At 37.4% G+C, this 22,371-nt stretch overlaps 1 protein-coding gene across 1 annotated transcript in view; it reads left to right on the top strand.

Annotated features, from left to right (window-relative positions):
* The window catches only part of wdr18 (WD repeat domain 18), a 76,948-nt gene that overhangs the window by 34,932 nt on the left and 19,645 nt on the right, over nucleotides 1-22,371 (top strand). Inside the window, exons 6-7 of the mRNA XM_056252683.1 lie at nucleotides 6,898-6,962; nucleotides 9,398-9,522. Coding sequence (XP_056108658.1) covers nucleotides 6,898-6,962; nucleotides 9,398-9,522 — 190 coding nt within the window. The remainder of the gene's footprint in view (nucleotides 1-6,897; nucleotides 6,963-9,397; nucleotides 9,523-22,371) is intronic.

Below are 22,371 nucleotides of genomic sequence, written 5' to 3'. Positions count from 1 at the left end.
GGCAAAAATGGATGTGAAACGAATATGTTTTCTCACATTCTCACCTCACTTCACCTTTACACCAGAGGACTCTTCTCAAAAGGAATTTAAGATGAAACGTATGCAGGTGTCATGGCCATTGTCAGTTTCACTTAAAGCCCATTGTTGGATCATTGGGAGTAGGTTATTCCCCAGCAGGTGCTTTTGGCTTTGAGAAGGTATTGAGGACCTGTATGAGCTCAACCAACAGAAACATCTGCTTATGGAGAACATTGGTATTGGGAATTTTGTGGTTTGTGGAAATTATTACAACCCTCATGTTGTTCTAAACCTGTATGACTTTCTTCTGTGGAACATAAAAGGAGTTTAGCGGAATGTTCATGCTGCTGTTTTTCTATGTAATGTAAGTGACCAGTGGCTGTCAAGCTTCAAACGTGACAATAGACACCATAAAAGTTGTCCATATGACGTGTTCACTATATTCTATGAAGTCATATGATAGTTTTGTGTAAAGAAACATACAGAAATGTATGTCTTTATTTACTAATAAAGACTCCTTTGCTGCAGCTCCCGAATTCCATTTATATTTGCATATATATATGGCTTTTCATGAGTTGTTTGTGATTTGTGTGGGGATGTATTACAATATGATATTAAAATGTCAGTACTGGCCAATGCCAGTAAGCCGCTAGTTATTTTCTTTGTTGACATTTAAATTACTTTGTTTAAAAATTTTAATAAATCATTTTAAATGCTGAATTAGGGCATCACATTATAATGTACTGTATGCAAAATAGTTTCTTTTTTCTTTTCTTTTTTTCTGTAAATTACATTTAACAGAAATGAGCTTGCATATTTAAAAATCCCATATTATCCGATACTGACAAATTAAAAAAAAAACTCTAATAATGGCCGATAACCAATATGGTACCAATAAAATATCGTACATCCTTTGATTTTTGCCTTGTGAACTTAACTGGATGAAATACTCCCTTAGATGATGTGTAGATGGAAGAAAGAAACATTTGGAGGAACCAACACTTGGCAGCATGATCCCATCCTTTCCTAGTCAGCACTTAGGCTAATAAAAAGATTTATCTTACAGTGCTCTCCGTATGATAAAGTATTCCTAAACTCATATTGAAAATCCTAACAGGAGATGCTTGGCAGAATTTTTTATGAATAAACAATTTTCCTCTTGAGGCAGTATTTATGTTTTAAGTGTTTTTGCTCTATATACATGTCTTAAGCCAATGTATTTGTGAGAGAAAGCATGTATTTCTAAACTGTGAGGTGAAACTGTGTGCGATTCATTCCCAATCTGCCCTGATACATTCATCATCATTGTTAAACTTTAATCATGGCATTAATTAGCTGGTAATGACGTGCTTTTTCAGCCTCTCAGTTTTTCATTTTGTTCCCCGCGTCTGGAATCTCAGCCAGCCTTAGTAGTCTACAGGGTTTCCTGATTTTTTTTTTTTTTTTCATGTCTCTAAAACCTTTCAAGATGTTCAAAGGCTATTTATTGGTAGACTTGAAAATCTTTGACTTCTAAAGCTGGTTTTTGCACTTTTAATAATTTCGTGTGCTGTCTTAAAGTTGGTTTCAAAGTGAGATTAATTGGTGGGATATGAGAAGTCGGTATGGCTATTGTCAATTTTTCATATCAAGTCATATTACAACTTACATCGCGAATGCATTCGTGAACTTGACCGTTCTTGTCTTGACTCGCTCTTTCCCATAACAACAAAGCTGAAACATGGGCAACTTAAGCACAACGAATTTACAACATTCTATTACTTACAATACTGGGTAACACTTTATTTCACGGTGTCATTGTTACATATGTTACATGTAGTTACTATAGTAATAACATTAACACTTTAGTTTAGGATCCAATTCTCACTGTGAACTAGTTGCTTATTAGCATGCATATTACTAGGCTGTTTATTAATACTTATAAAGCATATAGTAATGCCTTATTCTGCATGACCATATTCTACATCCCTTAATCCTACCCAATACCTAAATTTCACTTCTACCATACTATTAATAAGCAGTAATTAGGAATTTATTGAGGCAAAAGTTGTTGTAAATAGTTAGTTAATTGTGAGAATTGGACCCTAAACTAAAGTGTGACCAAAATAATTATAAATTTTGCATAAATATATGCAACTGACCCTAAACCAAACCAAGTTTCACTGTATTTCACAATAAACTCATGCATGTCCCTAATAAGCAGTCTTAGGAGTCTTTGAATCTGGCATCCTGACTTCATTCCAAAACATCGGCCTCAATCTTCTCGCTCTGATTGGGTTAGACGTTTTCCTTTGAACAAAATACAATCACTTGCCAGTAAAATTTGTGGAAAGCAAAAAATTCCTCTTGTCAGGGCTTGAGGATGTGTCTTATGGTGTAATGGTGTATTGGATTTCATGTAAAAAAAATCATTATTTATTATTCAGTTGTAACCTTATACAGTTCTGTTAACCTTCTCTTCTCAGTCCAGCAGTTTCATTGACCTCTTCACCCCGCTAAAAAAAGGTTAAAAAAGTGCTTCCTCAGCTTAGTTTCCTCACGCTTGTTTTTTAGATGGTCTTTTAGTGATGAACAAGGCTTGAATTTGTCATATTTTGATAGAAAAAGGCTTTCTGACAGGAAAGCTTAGAGTTCCCTGCGAAAGACATAGAGGGAAAATAAAGAGACGCTAAGAGAAAAATAGTGTGTTACTGCTGAAGGTTTTTAAAATCTAATCCTGTCAAGCTTTCTGCCTCAGAAAGACATTTGTTTAACTTAAACTCATGCTCTGAACATCCCAGCTGCTCTCTTAACTTGCTTTTAGAGTTTATTTTCCCCATCAAGATTAGATTAAAGGAACAGTTCAATATGAGAATCCTGTTATTTACTCACCCTCGTTGTTGCAAACTCAAGTGGCTTTCTTTCTTCTGTGGAACACCAAAAAAAAAAACACCACAGCGGTGTCATATGTACACTGATAAAAATGATTTTGTGGTGAAGTAAATACTACAGAAAAAAAACAATGTAATTTACATAAAGTTAGTTCAGACAAGAATTTAAAAAACTAAGTAAATTCTATATTAGTACTCAATTCAAGCGTGTAGAAATGAAAGGGTAAATATCAACGTTGTAAAATTACTCAACTTTTCTTATACTGGTGTTCCCATCATGCACTGGGCCTTGAATAATTAATGAGGTTGATTTTTCACTGTTTTCCAGCTGTATTTACACTGTTTCATCATTGCTTTTGTTGTTAGGATTAGTAACTTGCCATTTTGTGACATTTGGAGTTCATTTTCCACTCAAAATGACACATTCGAACACAAACGATCCATCAAATGTTACCATCATTGTGTATTGTCTACCAAGCATTGAGTTCTCTGCGCTCACATAATGAGTGACTACTTCAATGTATAATATCTATTGTATTAATAACTTAGATGTATCTAAGTAAAGTTAAGTACACTTTAAAAGTGGGGTTTGATTCAATGTTATATTTATGAGGGAAATGTATTGCAAAGGAAACTTCAACTAAATAGTAAATAGATATTACTCAACTTAACTTAGTTAAGTAGTTTACTTAATTTCATATGTGAAATTTACTTAAAAAATATTTGTGCAAAATCTTGCCAAAGAAAAATTAAGTAAATTTTACTCATTGGTTTTTTCAGTGTATAAAAGGAACAGGGTATTATATTTTAGTTAATAAAACATGACCATGAATTAATTAGACGTGGGAACATTTTATTATTTCATGGCCATGATTTTCTGTGCGGGGATCCGTACATATAAGTGTCGGTATTTTGTTGTAACACGTTACATGTAGTTACTATAATAATAATTATCCACCTTTTTCTTATGTCCCATGATGCTTTGCGCTAATTATGGGAATAACTTCTGTTAAATAGTCAGCGAAGGATTCGCTTTATGAACGCAATAATAAGGATTTTCGAAAACTGGGTACAATATGACATTCTTCAACCAAGACATTTAAAGGACATTTAAAAGTGTAAAAGCCTTGCCTTAGATATTCTTGTTGTAGCATGTCACTCCTGACATCTGAAAATGTTCTCCTGACATCTGAAAATAGAACATGAATGACATTGTACAGCTCATTCAGTCGAACTGACTGATACGATTATTTGTTGCGCAACCTTTTTATTTGAAATTTTCTGTTTCAGTATTTTTTAGTGGAACTTCCCCAAACCAGAAGTGCCTCTCATAATCTAAACGTTAATAGGCTTGTTAGGAAAAAGGTTGATAAATTATACAGAATTGCATGCAACTAATCCTAATCCTAACCATAACCCAATAGTAAGTACTTGTAGTTAATTAAAGGGTCACTCCACCCATTTGCATTAAGAGGTCCATTGTTAGACAACCAGTCATACTATTGAATGGTCGTGCAACATTCTTTCATTTTCCCCTGAGACGAGAGAAATCTACTATTTACCTTTTTCACTTCCTCCTACAATGACGCAAAAATCGTCATTTGACGTCATTGTAGGAGGAAGTGTAAAAAGGGGGGATTTCTGTATAGACTACAAGCACAAATTCCCACCCTTTCAAACCCGCCCATAGGGGGTTAGACCTAATGCGCTAACAGAGCTATCACAGATCAGTGGGTGGGACTTCACTTGCAGATACTGAAAGCAATATCAGCCATCTTGTTTATAAGCTAAGCTAACAAGCGCTGTGGATATAGGAAGTTACGACAATGACGGAAGAAACTAAACATGATATGGAAGAAGAGGATTTTGAAATTCTGCTGCTCGAATCCGCTGTTCGTGGCTATCTTTACGAGCCCCAATATAGTGAAGAGCAGCTGAGGCTGATGGTGGAACAGGAGGCGGCTGCCTGTCGCGGACGAGGAGCCCGGGCTGGCTTGAGCTGGGCGGACTGCTGGTGCGTGTGCTCTCGCTGTGCGCTACGGACACAGATAGAGTCCGTCTGCTGCAGAGAATTTCAACAAGGCAGTTTCTCCTGGACGAAATCTCTGAATCAGACGACCACACGGACGTTTGTGTTGTGATGTGAACCATCCTAGTTTCGCCTGACTGAACATGCAGGTATCATGCAATAATTCACCATATAGAAAGAAATACAAACGAGTAATTCACTAATGAGTTTGCCAATGTAACGGGGTTCGTTGTTGTGGGAAGAAGGAGGCTGGAACCGGCGAACATTTAAACGTTTTAATAGTAAAATAAACAAATACAAAACAAAAGTATAAGCCAGCTGGCCACACACAACAGAAACAAAACATAAAATCAGGCCTGTTCCTTTTGTGCTTCCGCTCCTCCGTGAGAGATATGAGACCGCTGCGTCTCACAGGTGCCATTCATTATCACTCGCGTCGTCCTCTCACGTCCCTCGCCCTCGTCCTGCTCGCCACAACTAACTAGACATTTTTTGTGAAATGAATTTTAAACTCATTTGGCAGCTAGCCTTCTTGTAGACGGAAGAGCGATTTCTCTGATGTTTGCGCTGTTCTGGATTAGTGGGAGTGGCTTGCGGAGCTGTGCAACATGGTGCATTGTGGGAGTTGTTGTCTTACATACAAATGCGCCCCAAAGTTATTTTCTGTCTTTTCTCGGTCAAGAGGGCACCAAATTTAAAATTTCTTTTACATTTCGACTACATATATAACCCACTTTCAATAAAGATTAATGTTGAAATGGGTGGAGTGACCCTTTAATATTACTCAGTACATACTGTAAATAACGAAAAGTAAAAATTTCAGCTTTGCCATCACAGGAATAAATTACATTTCAAAATATATTCAAATAGAAAATGGTTATTTAAAACTAAAAATATTTCTCAATATTACAGTTTTTACTGTATTTCCGATCAAATCAATGCAGCCTTGGTAAGCATAAGAGAAGTCTTTCTAAAACATAAAAAAAGAATGACCCCAAACTTTTGAACGGTAGTGTAAGTTGCTATGGACAACATCGGTTCTTAAGCACATGAACTCAAATCCTTGTGGTAGCTTGTAGCTATTTTTTTTTTAAATTGTTTTATTGTACACAGTGGTCTTAAATATATTTTAGTACAACGTTTAAGGTATAATATTTTTTAATTGACTTTGAACACTTCGTGAAAGTCAGTCATTTTAACCACAGATCTCCTTTTAATCAGAAATCAAAAACTGCTATTCTTAAAACCTTTGATATATTCCAGAGGGAATTCATGGCTTGAAATTGCCAATTCTCTTCTGGCTTTCAGGACTACACTGAACGGCTCTATTATTTGAATTACAACAAGGTCTCTCAAAACTATTTCCTCCTCCTAATCACATGGATTTTATTTCCGGACGAGTGCGACGTCTGTCCGTATTAATGTGCAAATCTGAATATGAAAGACGTGCTTTTCCTTCCAGAATGCCCAGAGATCTCCTGGCTTTAACTCTTCCTGTCATGTATTATTGATGCTCCTTATTGCCAGTTTTTAAAGAGGTGATGTAATGATTTGAGTCAGCAATGGTCCAGGCCAGGCCACCATACTTCCACAGCCTCTTGCTTAATTAATGCCATTAAGTTAATCGATCAGACCGTTTAGGAGACAGTCAGGGCTAAATCCCCTGGTACCTTATGGAGGCTGCAGGATGGACCGTGATTGTGTGTATACCAGGCTAATTGACTCTTGTGGAACAAATTCTTAGCCAGTGCTCAACTAAAAGGTTTTTTCTTTTCAGCTACCCCAGTTGACATAAAAACATGTACATGATCAACGAGTTTAAGATGAAGCGAGACCCGTAACTCGAACACTGACTGACCCCAAGCCAGCAGGCTGTCGTTATTATCGACCCATGTTAGCATATGGATTGTTTTCTCTCAAACATAAATGTTTCTTTTTTTCCCCTTTGTTCTTTTTCTCTCTTTCTTTCCTGCTTGGCAGAGTTTAAGCCGGGACAAAACCTTCCAGTCGGACAGCGACGGCAATCAGGTGTTCAAAGGACACGGGTGAGGTTTTTTTGCTCTTTGGTGTGACCCATGTGTCTGTCCTCCATCATTACTTCAGAATTTTTTTTTTTTTTCGCTGGAGCACAAAGTTCAATCAATGAAAGGAAGAAAGGTGAAAGTTTCTGGCTTCTACTCATTTTGGATTAAATTTCTTCTTTCTGTCCTTTGTGCTGAAGCTCTGCCTGTAAGACGGTGCCGGCAGGAGGTGTAATCACAGCCTCCATTTACTGTGTGTTTTTGAGGTTACACACAGCGAGAATTGCAGAATTGGCATCTGCTGGTGGCAGAAAGGGTGTCATTTGGCTTTGTACTTTGTTACTTTAACAAACACATGTTCATTTATTTGAGAAAAAAACATTTTATTGTGGCTTTGACTTAGTCTATATACTCTATACCAGTGGTTCTCAACCTTTTTTACTCCAAGGCCCCCCTCCTCTCCGAATCAATATTGTTATTCACGAAAACATTTGTATTCTAGTGTTATTACTTTTCAACTCCATGTTATTATTTTTTAAACAAAATAAATAAATAAAAATACAATCATACTTTGCAAAAATGTCACTGCAGTCATTCTTTACAACTTACAAGTACTTACTATGCTCAGTTATACAGTAACTTAAAGGCACACTATGTAAGATTTGTGGATCAAAATATCCCAAAAACACTAGAACAATGTTATTTATTTTGTTGATTTGTGTACTTGCATTATCCCAAATGTTTCTAAGAATGTTTAAATCCAGAGAAATACGCAGTTTTAACCATGACAAGGACCGTGTCAGTGCGTCGCCTATCAATGACATCATACCAGCATTAACCTCGATGTCCGGTTTTATTTTGTAGAAACCATGGAAACACCAAAAACGCTTTAATATATTATGTGTTTTATTACACAGGTGAGCAACTGTTTGGATGCATTCATCGACAGAAAACTAATAATTTTTATACAGCTCAACACAGTTAGTCTTTTTGTTTAAATGTCGTATTCTTGATTTACCGCGCGTACCATATTTACCATGACTAATGTCGATCTAGCTCACTGGAGTGTGCAACAAGTGTCTCATATAGTAGCCGCCAAGCGGCTAACGCACAGAGTAGCATTATGACAATTTTCAACACACTCAAATGTATCTAGTATGATAAAACAGCGCTACGTTACCCCACAGCTATCTGAGGCATAATAAAAGCTCCACTGCTCTCGAGCCGCGTGTCGAACTCGTCTTTCATTAGCAATCGCTCCAACGGCCTCGTACCGCTCCAATGGCTTTTGTAACGTTAATAAATCTTTAATACATTACCGGTCATCCATGAATATGAATATGAATATTCTGCCCGACTCCCGTCATATTCTCCACCAGCTGTAGAGATGAAGACAACTCGCATGATTCCGCGAATCAGTTGTCTTTATCCAACTGATGAGAAGCAGCTTGGGCTGCTCCAAAACAATCACAGAATACGTATGGGAGAGGTGGTGCTCTCATTTATTATTTGTTTAATGTATTAATAATACATTTAATTAACTATATTAATATATTTAAATTAATTGTAAGTTATCTCGCAGCCCCCCGGATGATCCCTAAGGCCCCCCGGTTGAAAACCACTGCTCTATACTATATTATTATTTTTCATATTTTGGTGGGGGTTTCTTTTATAAGATAATTACAAAACTTTTGACCAATAGTGTATATATCTTACCGCATGATCCGAAATCATTCTAATATGCTGATTTTGTGTTTAAGAAACATTTCTTATTATTATCAATGTTGAAAAAAAAAAGATTCTGCTTAATATTTCTGTGGAAACCATGATAACACTACCATTCAAAAGTTTGTTTGTATTTGAAACAAATTTTATTAATAAGAAATGTATGTTACAAACGCGATTTCTATTTCAAATAAGTGCTTTTCTTTTGAACTTTCTATTCAGCAAAGAATCCTGAAAATAAATTCATCATGTTTTCCACAAACATTTTAAGCAGCACAACTGATTTCAACATTATTAATAATAAGAACTATTAATAGTTGAGCACAAGTATTATTTGATGATAATTGAGCACCAAATCAGCATATAAAAATTATTTCTGAAGGATCGTGTGACGCTAAAGACTGGAGAAATGATGCTGAAAATGTAGCTTTGCCATCAGAGGAATAATCTTTTTCTTCCACAATATTACTGTTTTTAATGTATTTCGGATCCAATAAATGCAGCCTCGGTGAACATAAGAGATAACATATTGAATGGTTATATATTTATATGTATATTTTTTTGTGTGTTGGATTGGAACCTGCTTCTACTATATGAGCACCATGTCATGCATTTATGTTAACCACCACACTATGATTGCATTTTTTTTTAAACACAATATATTATGTAGAGCAGGTAAAACCAAATCTGCACTTAGAATTTTTCACTTTAACAGTCTTTCTCCTCCTGGACAGAAATCTGGTGACATGTCTGTCTGTGTCAATGGACGGCACACTCCTGCTGTCCGGCTCCAATGACGAGACTGTCAGGATGTGGGACGTTCAGAGCAAGCAGTGCATATGGTCCATCAACCACAAGGGTAAGCAACAAGCACTCTCTCTCTCTCTTTCTCTCAGCTTGATTTCCTTGTGTACAGACAATATCTGCTCCTATGTACAATCACCTCTCAACCATCCCAGCATCCTTCAGTGCTCAGCCAGGCTTGCTGACACTTCTTTCCTCCCTGGCAGCTTGACCAGTCTTCTTCTAGCCCGCTCCAAGCTGACGTGCCATTAGACATCTGCGTCTTCTTCAGTCTAGGTGTCTGATCACTGGCAGTAGCGCAGGAATGATGAGATTCTGCAGTGATAGTGACACAGCGTGCACTGTTGTGGTTCTGATCCGTAAATACGTTCTGTCAGCACCGCTCGGGTTTGACAGTAGTTCACCCTCCACAGAACACAAAACAACCGCATGGGTTTCCTGGGTTAGATTTTTCTCTCTCTTCTTCCTCAGTTATGGAAACAGTGCAACAAATGGAATATGGAAGAATTCTAGGACACTTGTGTAACCAATTTAGGCGATTTTTAAAATTTAACTTGAATTCACAATGTGATCCTGCTAACTTTCTTTACTCATGTTCACAATTCACCAGTGCACATTATTTTTTTTCCAAATGAAAAACAAACTTCTTTCCCTAAGATGATGTTTCTTATCAGCTGATATTTGGCTAATGCCCAGTAGACCAGTGTTTCCCAACCCTGTTCCTGGAGACGCTACATTTTCGATCTCTTCCTAATCAATCACACCTGATTCATCAGCCTGTTAGCAGAGATTCCAAGACCAGGCATAGATGGGTCAGATAAGGGAGACATCCAAAATGTGCACTGTTGGTAAGCCTCCAGGAAATAGGCATTTTTTAATAGGTCAGTGACATATAAAAGTATACAAGATTAATGAAAAGACATTTTTTCATTTCTCTTTGGTTTCATTATGATATCAGGACAGTTGTATCACCCTGACTTTGAATTTATGCTCCCAAAACGTCAGTTATTTTTTAATTCAGAACAAGATATTCACCATTGAACAGGTGTAGTAATTGTATGTGTGAATTTCCTTATTAAAGCAACACTAAGTAAGAATTGTTACCTTAAAATAATGTTTTCAAAATCGTTTCAGTGGTTCATCAAGTAGTGACATGGTGAAATGCACTTATGCCACCGCTTTGCGGTCTTTTATCTGATATATCCACGCTATTTAAGATTGCCAGATCGGGTCGCGTTTCTGTAGTGCGAATGAGACCTAAGAAAACTACAAATTTGACTTGCTTTACGGCAAGCGTTACAATTGCCGATAGACTACAACTACACTTTCATAAAATCATGCATCATACTCTACCTTGTCTGTGGCCATTGTTGATTCCAAAGCCGGTGCTGGATAAACAGAGAGCATGTGCGTGCGCGACCTGCGCGTGCGACAGTAGGCTGCGGTAGGCTAAAGTATGGACAATTCCGCTTCCAACCTGTAGGGCGACCGCAGAGGAAAAGTCACTTGGTGTTGCTTTAATATATATTTTTAAATTAACAAATATGTACAAAAATATTTATCATGTCATTTAACCTTATGCTCATGTTATATTCAATGTTTTGAATTGAATATAACACAAAAACTTGGGCACTGGCAAAACAAACAGAAGTCCCGCTCTACAGTTGTTGTTGTTTTGCTTAATACCCAGGTCACTAAGAAATATCATTTTACGAAAAGTAAAATGTTGCAAAAGCTATTTCATGTTGACTAAATTCTTTTATTTTCCTTTGAATTTCATTTTTGACTTAAATAACTGAATAATTGTGTGAATCTGTATTCCTGATACTCTATCAATAACAAGCCTCCAGTACTCCAAATATCCTTCAGCCTTTGAATGAGTCAGTGTGAAGACCTTGGCAGTTCTGATGGACTACTGCATTCTCTCTCATTTTTCTCCCGTGAGGTAAAAAATCCCTAATTAGCTCGCTTCACTCTTTCAACATACAGATGAGCTTTGGTCGTCCTGGGTTACGTGCTGGAGGATGAAAGAATTTTTCCATTAATTTCATTCCGGGAGACTCCGGAGAAACTAACATTGCCAGATTACATTGCATGGCCACCAGTCCTCAACACCAGTTATTCACGGTAGTAATGCACAGATCATGTTTTTTCATGCACTATTCCGATACCGGTGTTAAGCCAATGTATTTGTTGTTTATTTGCTCTATAACAGGCAAACTGGCCTTAAACCAAAAAAAAAAAAAAATCTGTATTCTGTAGCCATTTGAAATTAGAGAAAATCACTGCATTTTAATCATGATCGAAACAAATATGCTACTCACATGTAGCATGAGCAAAAACAGAATCATCAGACTTTAGATTTGTGAAATTATCCTATGTAAGCATACACTTGCACAAAACAAAAACAGCAGGCGGGCTGAATGAATATGCAAATTCACTCTCTGACAGTAGGTGGCGCTTATGGAACAGCAGCGGTTTCTTTGGGTACCGCTGTACAAAAAGCAGCGCTACGCTTATAAACACTACTTTATACAGAGGTAATATGAAAAGAAAATGCCATTGAAACTTTTCTGAAGACCGTCAGTTCCTATCAGAGATGCAGTCATATAAACCTCCACCCCAAATCAATATTTCTGTTTTTCGTCCTGTATTTCGAGCATTGCGAACAGTGAGCTTGCTGTGCCTGGTAAAGTATTTTCTCTGTTGGCATCCGTGTTTTCTTCTTTGCGTCGATCTTCAGCGTGTCCAGTCTCTGGCCTGTGTTAATGTCCTGTTTACAGACGTAATATTTCCACACAAATGGCATGTGTGTGCAAGTCCAGAATAGAGATCGGCCAAAATAAAACTAAAAACCAGGAGTTTCTGATTTATGGTGGGTGCATCTCTAATTTCCACTGTTGATATCGAGCTGTTTTGGAACACAATTGTTTCATGCTCTGTGCTTTTCTTTACTTGATAACTTATTTTGGTTGAAGGAAAAAATCTATCGCTGGAAAACTCTAAGGTAATTTGTCAAATGTAGAGGTGAAGGGCAAGCGGTATTGCAGTGAGAAAAATCAAGCTGATGAATTAGTTTTCATTCTAGCCATTGTTGCCCTGGTGGTCAATGAGGGCTAAAGGACCACAGATGTCAGATCCCTTTGAGCAAGCTAGAGCATTTTAAAGGCCATTAAGTTCTCTTGAAATGAACAAATTAGCACCAAATTATTGTGATAACCCTTAGCCTCTAGTTCATTATCTGTCCTCTCAACTTAGAGAGAGAGAGAGAGAGAGAGAGAGAGAGAGAGAGAGAGAGAGAGAGAGAGAGAGAGAGAGAGAGAGAGAGAGAGAGAGAGAGAGAGAGAGAGAGAGAGAGAGAGAGAGAGAGAGAGAATTGCGCTGTGGGGTTACTGCAGATTTTGTGCATGTATTCTCAGATTGATGCAAATTAACCCGTTGACTTTGAGGGCCTTTGATCAAATACCTGCTGTAATTAAACATCTCTGAGAGGTTTAAAGGTTTTAGTTAATAACCAATGTGCTATGTGTCAGACTGACTCTCAGATTCTAAGACTTTTGTGTGGTTAAAAAAAGCTTTTCACTGAGAAATAGACAATCTTCAAGGGTTTTGTGCATTTTGTTATTAATCTACCCAAATCCTTACTTGGGGTGGTTCATGATGGTCGACTAATAGAGGAGTTGTCCAATCTAGTAGTTCTAGTAGTTCTGTTGTTGAACAGTGTCTTGTATAAGCATGTCCCATTGGAATCCAGCAACAGTTGTAAATGGTGCATTCGGCCTTACCAGATAGCACCATTTATCAGTTAACCTATACATATTTTTAGTCCATTTGTACTGTGTATAAATTTGAAACACTTAATTGGTGAAATTGGCACCACATATCAGTAAACAAAAGGCAAAATATCTGCTATTGTGCATTAATTTGAAGCACTGTTTTTGGTGGCACCAAGTATTTAAGAAACGATAACCAGTTATGCCGAAAAGTTGTAATATCACAAAAAAAAGTCGATTATCATTATCTCTTTACTAATGTGTATGAATTTGAAACATTGTTTTAGCACCATTTATGGGTAAACCCAATATTTAAGAACCAACCTAAAATTTAAGAGTAAATACTGAAAACAGATAAAAAAAAAAAACGTTTATATCGGTAACAAAGTCGACAAATCGATATCGTCTACCTCTACTGTGTACTAATGTGATGCACACTTTAAATGGTATAATTAATGGGCAAACTTAATATTTAAGAACCTTAAACTTAATATTTAAGAACCTTAAGAACAATTACGAGGAATAATGGTATTATAGATTTAAAAGATGCCACCATTCAGCAGTGTTAATATCTGTAAAAAAAATGTAGGTCAAACCAGTTACATTTTAGTCTTACACGTCATGACTCTTTATTTGAGTTTGTGACCGAAATCCACTCTCCTGGGTCTGTTAGCGTCCAGGACAGGGTCCAAGCATGTCGACTGAACTTCACAAGGAGACGAGTCTCGAAATGGGTGTTGTGTACTCGCAGTAGCTGGACGAGGGGGCAATGAATTTTTCCTCAAGGCTCTTCATCATGGAGGCAATTAAACCCAGTTTCACGCCTCATCCCTAGACGCAGATGATACCCCACTCCTCCTTTTATCTGTCTTCATTAAAGCCAGCAGGCGGCCTGTCAAACGACAGAGCGAAAAGAGAGCGACCCAAACAAACGCCTTAGCCAAAACTGCTAGAACTGAACTGTCATTTTCAGACATTTCATGTGCAGAAGGCTGAAGGGCATAATTGTACAGTTTACTTTATCAAAAATGGACAACAATTTTTTTGTTTTTTTTTGTAACATACAGGAATGTTTTATTTTTGTGGGATGTTATAGTGGTTAAGAAGACGCAGGAGGTAATTAAAAAGGGCTGCTGGTTCGATACCTGCGAGGAGCGAGCCATGAGGCTCACTGTTGTGCCATTGAGCAAGGCACTTATCTGAGGTTGCTTCATGGGGCTTTTCCCTGTAATAAGTTATTGGAAACGTTCTATTGTGAAAATTGCTTCAACAGAATGAGACAGGAATCGTTTGGTTTGGCACCCAAAGTCTATTAACTGACTGTCTGATGCATATTGCTGAACACACTCTGGCTAGACCATGATTGGCTGATTTTGCATAATTCTTGAGAGTAAGAGTGACAGGGCTTTTTTTCAGTCCTCCGTGAAACAATGTTGTGTTTGCAAGAGTCAAATAATTACTGGATTTGCCAAGCTTTGCCTGCTTACTGGCTTCAAGGAGTTTTGATTTCTTGAAGAAGGCTACAACATTTAATCACTCACTTGCTGTTAAGTTTTGCTGTTTTGCATAATGGAAACGCTCACATTGCTTTGATATTCTATCACTTACAGCAAAATTTAGTGTCCTGCCGATAAATTGCTCTCAACCTCATTAAACAGTGCTAGCAATCTGTCTTAACAACTTGACACAACAATTCTAGCACATGAAACTCTTTGCTTATGACTTCATTTGAAGTATTTAGTGCTCTTATGCATTGGACAACTTGGGTAGTACACTTTTTTTCTTCTTCTGCGTCTACTCACCATCTGTTTTTCCCCCACTACCGTTCAAAAGTTTGTTTTTGACCTTATGTCAGTTAATGCAATAACTAACATGAACGAACAATGAGCAATACATTTGTTCAAGTATAATTTATCTTTCTTAATGTTTAAATAAGGTTAACTTAATGTTTCTTAATGTTAATTTGAAATGCAAAAGTTCATAGTTCATGCTAGCTCAGGTCCATTAAATATTATTATTAGATAAAACGTTTTGATTTTAATAATGTAGCAGTACATATTAAAATAAACTAAGATTAATAAATGCTTTCGAAGTATTTTTCATTGTTAGTTCCATAATGTTGTATGCATGTATTTAACTAATGTTAACAAATGGAACCTTATTGTCTTACCATTTTTTTAATTAATACTTTTATTCAACAAGAGTTCATTAAGTGACAGTGAAGACATTTAGAGTAAAATTTATATTTCAAATAAATGCTGCTTTCTAAAAGAGATTCAACCAGGCGCTCAGGTGAAGTATATCCGTGATAGGTGCTCTTAGGGTAGGGAAAGGATCCAATGAAATAATATGCAAGTCCCAGGCACTCAATAAGTAGATAATGAGGTGAAGGAGAAGGTTAAAAAGCCTTTATTAGATGTGGCTTATTTCATTATAGAAAAGTCACAAGCCAACATGTTTCGACCCACAAGTGGTCTTCTTCAGGGCCAAGTAACAAATGCTGCTTTCTATTCCTCAAAGAATCCTGAAAAAAAAAACGTGTTATGGTTTTCACAAACATTAAGCAGCACAGCTGTTTACAACATTGAATAAAATTAAGTGTTACATGAGCACTAAATCAGCATATTAGAATGATTTCTGAAGTATCATGTGACACCGAAGACTGGGGTAATGGCTGCCAAAAAATTCAGCTTTGCTGTGTAAATTTACAGTATATTAAAATAGAATTGAGTTATTTTAAATTGTATTTTACAATATTAATGTTTTGATCATAAGAGACTTCTTTCAAAAACATAAAACAAACTTCAACCACACATTTTTGAATGGTAATCCAAGTAGTGATTTTTACTATCATAAAATGACAAACAACCATAGGTTTTAACTAGATTGAAATGCTATGCAGGGACTCGAATCGCTACAGTTTTATGAGAGAGAGAAGGACAGTTTTGGAGAGTGTCTTTGCTCGACAAACATCATGTGTTGCATACAAACCTCATGTGAATTTAGTGTTTTGTCATACTACACCACTTTGTTGTAAATAGTAGCTAGAAAAAACTATTTTGAAATGTCACGCGAAAGTTACGTTTTAGTTAGTTACTCCCCGGGCATCGATTGATTAGTTCAAATGTTGTTGTGACATGCAGAAGAGGTCAGGTTTTTTTACCCCTGTGTTAATTACACAGCACTTGCAATTAGCTACTACTCATCTAATCTCTTAATCCCATCTGACCCAAACACAAGAGCACTCTGAAAGAAAGGAGGGTTTAGAGAACATTCAGACGGCTAAAAACCAACTGGAGATGTCAGAACAGCTCCATTCCCATCCCGTCTCCTGCTCTCTGGCCGTCTGCCTGCCACTGGATTATCAAATTTATTAGACATGGCCTCAAATTGAGTTCATGTTTCCTGACCTGCTGATATTATTCTAGTATGTATGTATGTATAAGTGTGTATGTATACATATATATGGCTCGCGCTGCGGCTTGAACTGAGAAGCTACAGTGATCTGTCACGTCACATTTAAGAGTGTCAAATTTGTGATAAAATGGACAAAATTTGAAAGCTGAGACTTTGTTTCTTATCAGAAGTAACTAAGCACAAAGCTCTTTGCTATTGTTGGATGGGAGGCGAGCTACAAATAATGTTTTGTGTAGGAAAAAAAACGTGGACTTGGCAACCCTGGCTTGAACTATGGGTGATTCACAGGGTCAAATAGAGCCTGCTTTAACGTCACTATTTTTTTAACTGTTAATGCTTTGTCACGTTAACTTCGACAGCCCTACATTCGATACAAGAGAGATTTTCTTCACACACAGTATGAGTTGCAGTCTGACACGGTTTTCCTACTCCCTTTTGATTGACAGAATATAATCTGCCCTGATCATCGTTTTTTAAAGTGAAAAGAGTGAAAATAATTGCTTTTATCTTATTTTTACTGAGATCTGTTAGTCTATTCTGTTTCCAGTTGAAACAAAACTTCACTAGACATTCCTCCCATTAGCATGCCTCCCATCCAGTAATCACAATAAGCTTTGTTACTTTTATGGGGGGTGCTGGATGGCAGAGGCAAATATACATAAATTGCACAGATATCAACATAAATAAACAAATAATATTCAATAAAAATAAACATGAATAAGACTTATAATGGCATATTTTTATGAATGAAGGCCAGTATCACTGATACTAATACAGATACTGATGTCTCAATGAAATAACATTTCATCGACACTTCAATGAAATGAATTAATATTTATTAGGCTTCAAAAAATAACAACTTTTAATTTAAGTGAACTTAAAAACAATCCTCACATAAACCCATTATAATAAATGTCATATTTACCTGTGCCCTTCCTACCTGTCTAACAGGTAGGAAATATACAGAAATTTTATAAAGTTATCAAACAGTTTGCACAGCAAAAATTATATAGTTTATAGTATATAGTTTAATTCTTATTAAAGCTACAAAAGTTCCTAAGTCAAGAGCAGTGAGTGATTTTCTATGTCCCCTCTGTTCTTTGATTAACATTAATGACAGACAGCATTAGTGGCCGCTGTCACTTTAAGACCAGTCACTGCTGACAGAGACATAGATCTCACACGCATCTCATTTTCTCACAACTCTTTATGTTCATTCATTTGAGATGTTATTTAACTCATTTAAGACTGCTCTTATGAGGATATTTGACAAAATGGACATATGATGTGTTGATTGTTGATAGGATGCGTTTTAAACAATATCTGGCAACTGGGCAACCTTGGAATAATATATTGATGTGATTATTCATATAAAGAGGTTTGGGCCATACAAATTACGGGAGTTTCCTGGGAGAAATAACAAAACGGGATGGGTGTGAAATACGGGAGAATCCCGGGAAAAACGTGAGTGTTGACGGGTATGCCAGCCACCCAAACCGGCTTCATGATATAGGCCCCTGTTCTCTTTGTGTTTCAATAAATCTGTCAACATTTGCCCTGCCAAAGTTTTCACTGGCCCCACCACATAAATAAATCGAATTAAATAGTTATTGTTTTTGTTCTTAGATACCAGCGACATTTCACTTTTCTGGTACAGACACTAAATAAAGTAATCACATGCAAAATACCACTGTGGTCTTCACTGTATAAATTAAATGTAGATTAATCTTTATTAAAGTTACAAAACAGTAAGTGATTTTTCTTTGTCTTTTGATTAACATTAAAAACAGACAGACGCTGAAATATTAGGCTGTTGTCCTTTTAAGAGCGAATGCACGGATCCAATATACTGATACACATGCGTTGTCTTTCTTGATTCTTTACGCTCACTACTTGATAACTGACTTTATTTTTGTTTATTGGGATACTCGCCAATTTTTAAATATTTTTTTGTGAATTTGTAAGTTCAAGCGCTTTCTGTGTGAGTGCTTCGGATATGTGCGCACAGAAAAGTTTTCGTACAGTGCTCCATTACCGAATTGAGTTCTCTTTCACGTCATCTTGTGCTTGAATATTTAAATTGGCAATGCTTTAAAACACATGCAAAAACTGTCACGATAAGGTAAGTGACAATTCCGTCAACTGTCCTTTCTCGAGCGCTGTTCAAACTGGCCCCGGGCCATCGGGCAGTCCTTATTGTCGCTTTTTGTTATTCCTTTGGTGCTATTTCCCTACTTCTAACATGAAATTTTCCATTGGAAAAGGGCTGCTATAGTAATAGAAATGCAGTTTGAAAAGTGCCATTAAAATCAGGTTGAGTCCAAAGTAAGAGTACAGAAAAAGCCTTTGGGAGGGAGACCTTTTGGACAGTTTGCAGAATTACAGAATTTTACATCCATTCCACCTCATTCCCTCTAGGGTGTCGTCATGCCAGGAGACTCTGCAGTGAGCTGGCAGAGCGTGCATGTTACCCACCTCCTTGCGCCTCTCCCTGTCACTCCCAAACCCCGCGTTATGTGACCCGGGAAGCCTGCACACAGGATTTATGACCGCGTGTCGGAGTAGCCTGCACCATTAGTGGAATTCTAGGAGTGGAGCCAGTATCCCGTGAATCAATTCCCATGATTGAGTGGGAGATAATTATCCAGGCCTGATTGCCCACAACAAAGAACAATACTTGCGCCTAAGTACGCTGCACACAAACTACATTTCATGACTCAGTGAAGTTTAATTTGAGAGTGTTTATTGCTCCAAAACGTAGTGAGCTGCCTTTTAAGGCAACATTCTAACTGACAAAGAAATTAAGTCACTGATTTGGAACAAATTATGCTGCTCAGGTGAAGTTTAGCATTAGCATGCTGATAACATGATACTGATGCATTGTACACACACATTGGGTAAAAGATTATTTTAAGTTAGATTGTATGGTAACAATTTGTAGTAAGGTAATTTGTTGACATTAGTTAATGCAAACATGAAATAATGAGCAGTATATTTGTTACAGCATGTATTAATCCATTATTAATGTTTGATTAAAATCTCATTGAATTCATTGTTAATGTAAGTTCATAGTGCATTCACTAATTTTAACACAAAGTTTTGATTTTAAATGTAGTATTAGTAAATGTTCAAATTAATTAAGATTAATAAATGCTGTAGAAGTATTCTTTATTGTTAGTCCATGGTGCATTAACTACTGTGAACATATAACATTTTTGTTTATTTACCATAAATTGCCGCAACTTTACCAGATTGACTTTTCCTGTGAATGTACAAATGTGCTTCAGAGACCTTTCTTTGAGTATGCTTTAAAGAGTGCATATGCTGCGCGATTGAGTTAACCTGGGATTTGAGTGTCCCGCAGTGACATAATTCGCTGCTGACTCCAGAGGAGATGGCGGGGGCGATTTGGGATGTGTCGTATGCGTAAACCACCTTGGCAGTTTATATACGTTAATCCCACTGTGTTGTCTGTCCGGACTGACGCATGCTTGCCCTGCATCAATGGTCGAAACCTCTGCAGGGCCAGCAATATTGCCAGAAACTCGAGGCAGTTGATGTGCCACTGCAGTCAAGGTCCTGTCCAAAATCCCGATGCTGTTTGACCATTGCACACGGCAACCCAGCCAGTTTTGGACACGTCTGTTTTGACAACAACATGCCTGGACACTTGTTCTAGGGGAACCCCTGCTCGTAGAAATGCAAGGTCTGTCAAAGTGCTGAATAAGCAACGATAAATTTGGCTTGATGGCCACGCGATGTGTGCCGTGTCTCATATTCATCAACCTGAGCGACATAACTGCGGCAGAGGATGCCATATACCCCAGGATCCTCTGAAATTTTTTCACTGGAACCGTTATTTTTTTTCCCTGAAGGTCTTCGGGGAGACACGCTGTCATAGTGACTGAATCCAACTCTATTCCAAGAAAAGAGATGCTCTGCATTGGGTAGAGCTTGTCTGAGCACCAGGTCCCTGTGTTTACACAACAAATCTTGAGCTAGTGAGCTAGAGAGATCAGCTAGTTGAGAATGTAAATGGCCACTACCCTTAACTTGGCATGGGCAGCCTTTGCGACTTCGACTGCAATGTCGTACTCATACGGGAACACCACTGGGCACAGCATGCAAGATGAGATATGGGAGGTCTGTGGAGATTTACCTGGCGAAAACTTCCCATTTTTGCCTTCAGATCGCCCTGAGCGCTAACCGCCACAACCTTGTGCATTTCAGAAGGACTGGAACGAGGAGCAGATGCAGTAACTCCTTTTTACTAGAAAAGACAGTCACGATCGCAGCATTGCAATGGTCATGTTCTCGCAGTGAGGTTGATGTTGTAACTTACTGTTGGTGAGTGTATTTATACTTCATGCCAAGTCTTATGTCACGTCTGTATCAAGCCATAGTCAAGTCAAGCCTGTTTTGGATTATATTTTATGTCACTTTGTTTCAATAAACTTCACTCAAGTTCATCTCGCCTACAGTGGACATATGTAACACAATCCTTCTCAAACAAGGCGAATGGAATGAGCTTGTGTATAGACGACTCTTCACTCGGCTCCGAAGAACAAATCTGAATGAGTGGATGCATGCCAGCTCCTTCTATACCTGTGTGTTCAGGGGAATGGCATATGCCAATTCCACTCGCCAATTTACATTGGCCTTTTCTCCTAGTATCAGAGGTGATTGGGCCTCCCAAATATGTATTTGTCATCTTGTCCACCATCTTGAATTTATCTCTTTTATCTATTTGTGTCTGTGAATTCTAAAGCACCATGGATTCTTTACAGGGAAGGAAATCCCAGAATGCACTTAGACAAAGTAAAACAAATCCCAAATAAAGTGAGATAATGTTACAAATGTTATTAAATAATTCATTCAATATAGACATTTATCTGTAAAAATATGTTTTAAAATATTTAAAAACGGACTAAATTTGTGTTAAGTGTGCATTTATTCTTATTTGGAACAGAGCTACTTTCTCTCATGAGAAAGTTCATGATTATTCATTAGCTATTTGTTCTTCAAATACTTTTTTTGTCTTAGCAGATTGCATTTATTAGCACAACAAATACAACCTTTGTGCCAGACTGATCGAAGCATATTAGATGTGCACATATGTGCTTAATTTTCATTTTCTCTGCCTCTTTTTCCTCTCTTTTCACAAACAAAAACATCCTGATTTGGATGCATTATTCCATTCCCTTGTCACCCCCCCCCCCCCCCCCCTCCCAAAAAAAACAACAACAAAAAAACAAACAGAAATTGGCACATTTATCTTGATTCTTCAGATCTGGCGGCCATAATCAGTTTTGTGGAAGTTGCACACTTTTCACTGGTCGCCGTCTGATGGGGTTTAAAATAATATAAAAGCATTCATGCTTTTATAGTAGTGATATATTTCTCTCTCATTTTGCTGAATAGCATCCTTTGAAGAATCTTTGAAATGTCACTTCCAGTCTGGTACTTTCCCCAAGACAGACATTTAAGGCACTACGTGCAAAGTAGCCATGCCACATTTTGTTCAGCCAACCTGCTTCCAGGTGTTTTTCTTAAAAGGCATTTCACGCTGTATTCGAGCAAATGGGATTGTGCAGACTGCACAGCTGAATGGCTAGTAACATAATGCAATGCATTATTACAAGGCCATCACCAGACGTTGCCATCATGGTTTCAGTGGTGTGTATAATTCACAAAATGCTTCATAAATGGGTCTG

The sequence above is a fragment of the Rhinichthys klamathensis genome, unplaced genomic scaffold, assembly GCF_029890125.1.
Source record: "Rhinichthys klamathensis goyatoka isolate OS25496 unplaced genomic scaffold, OSU_Roscu_1.1 h1tg000098l_1, whole genome shotgun sequence".
In the NCBI taxonomy this organism is placed as follows: Eukaryota; Metazoa; Chordata; class Actinopteri; order Cypriniformes; family Leuciscidae; genus Rhinichthys; species Rhinichthys klamathensis.
This window is presented reverse-complemented; position numbering and strand designations above follow the sequence as displayed.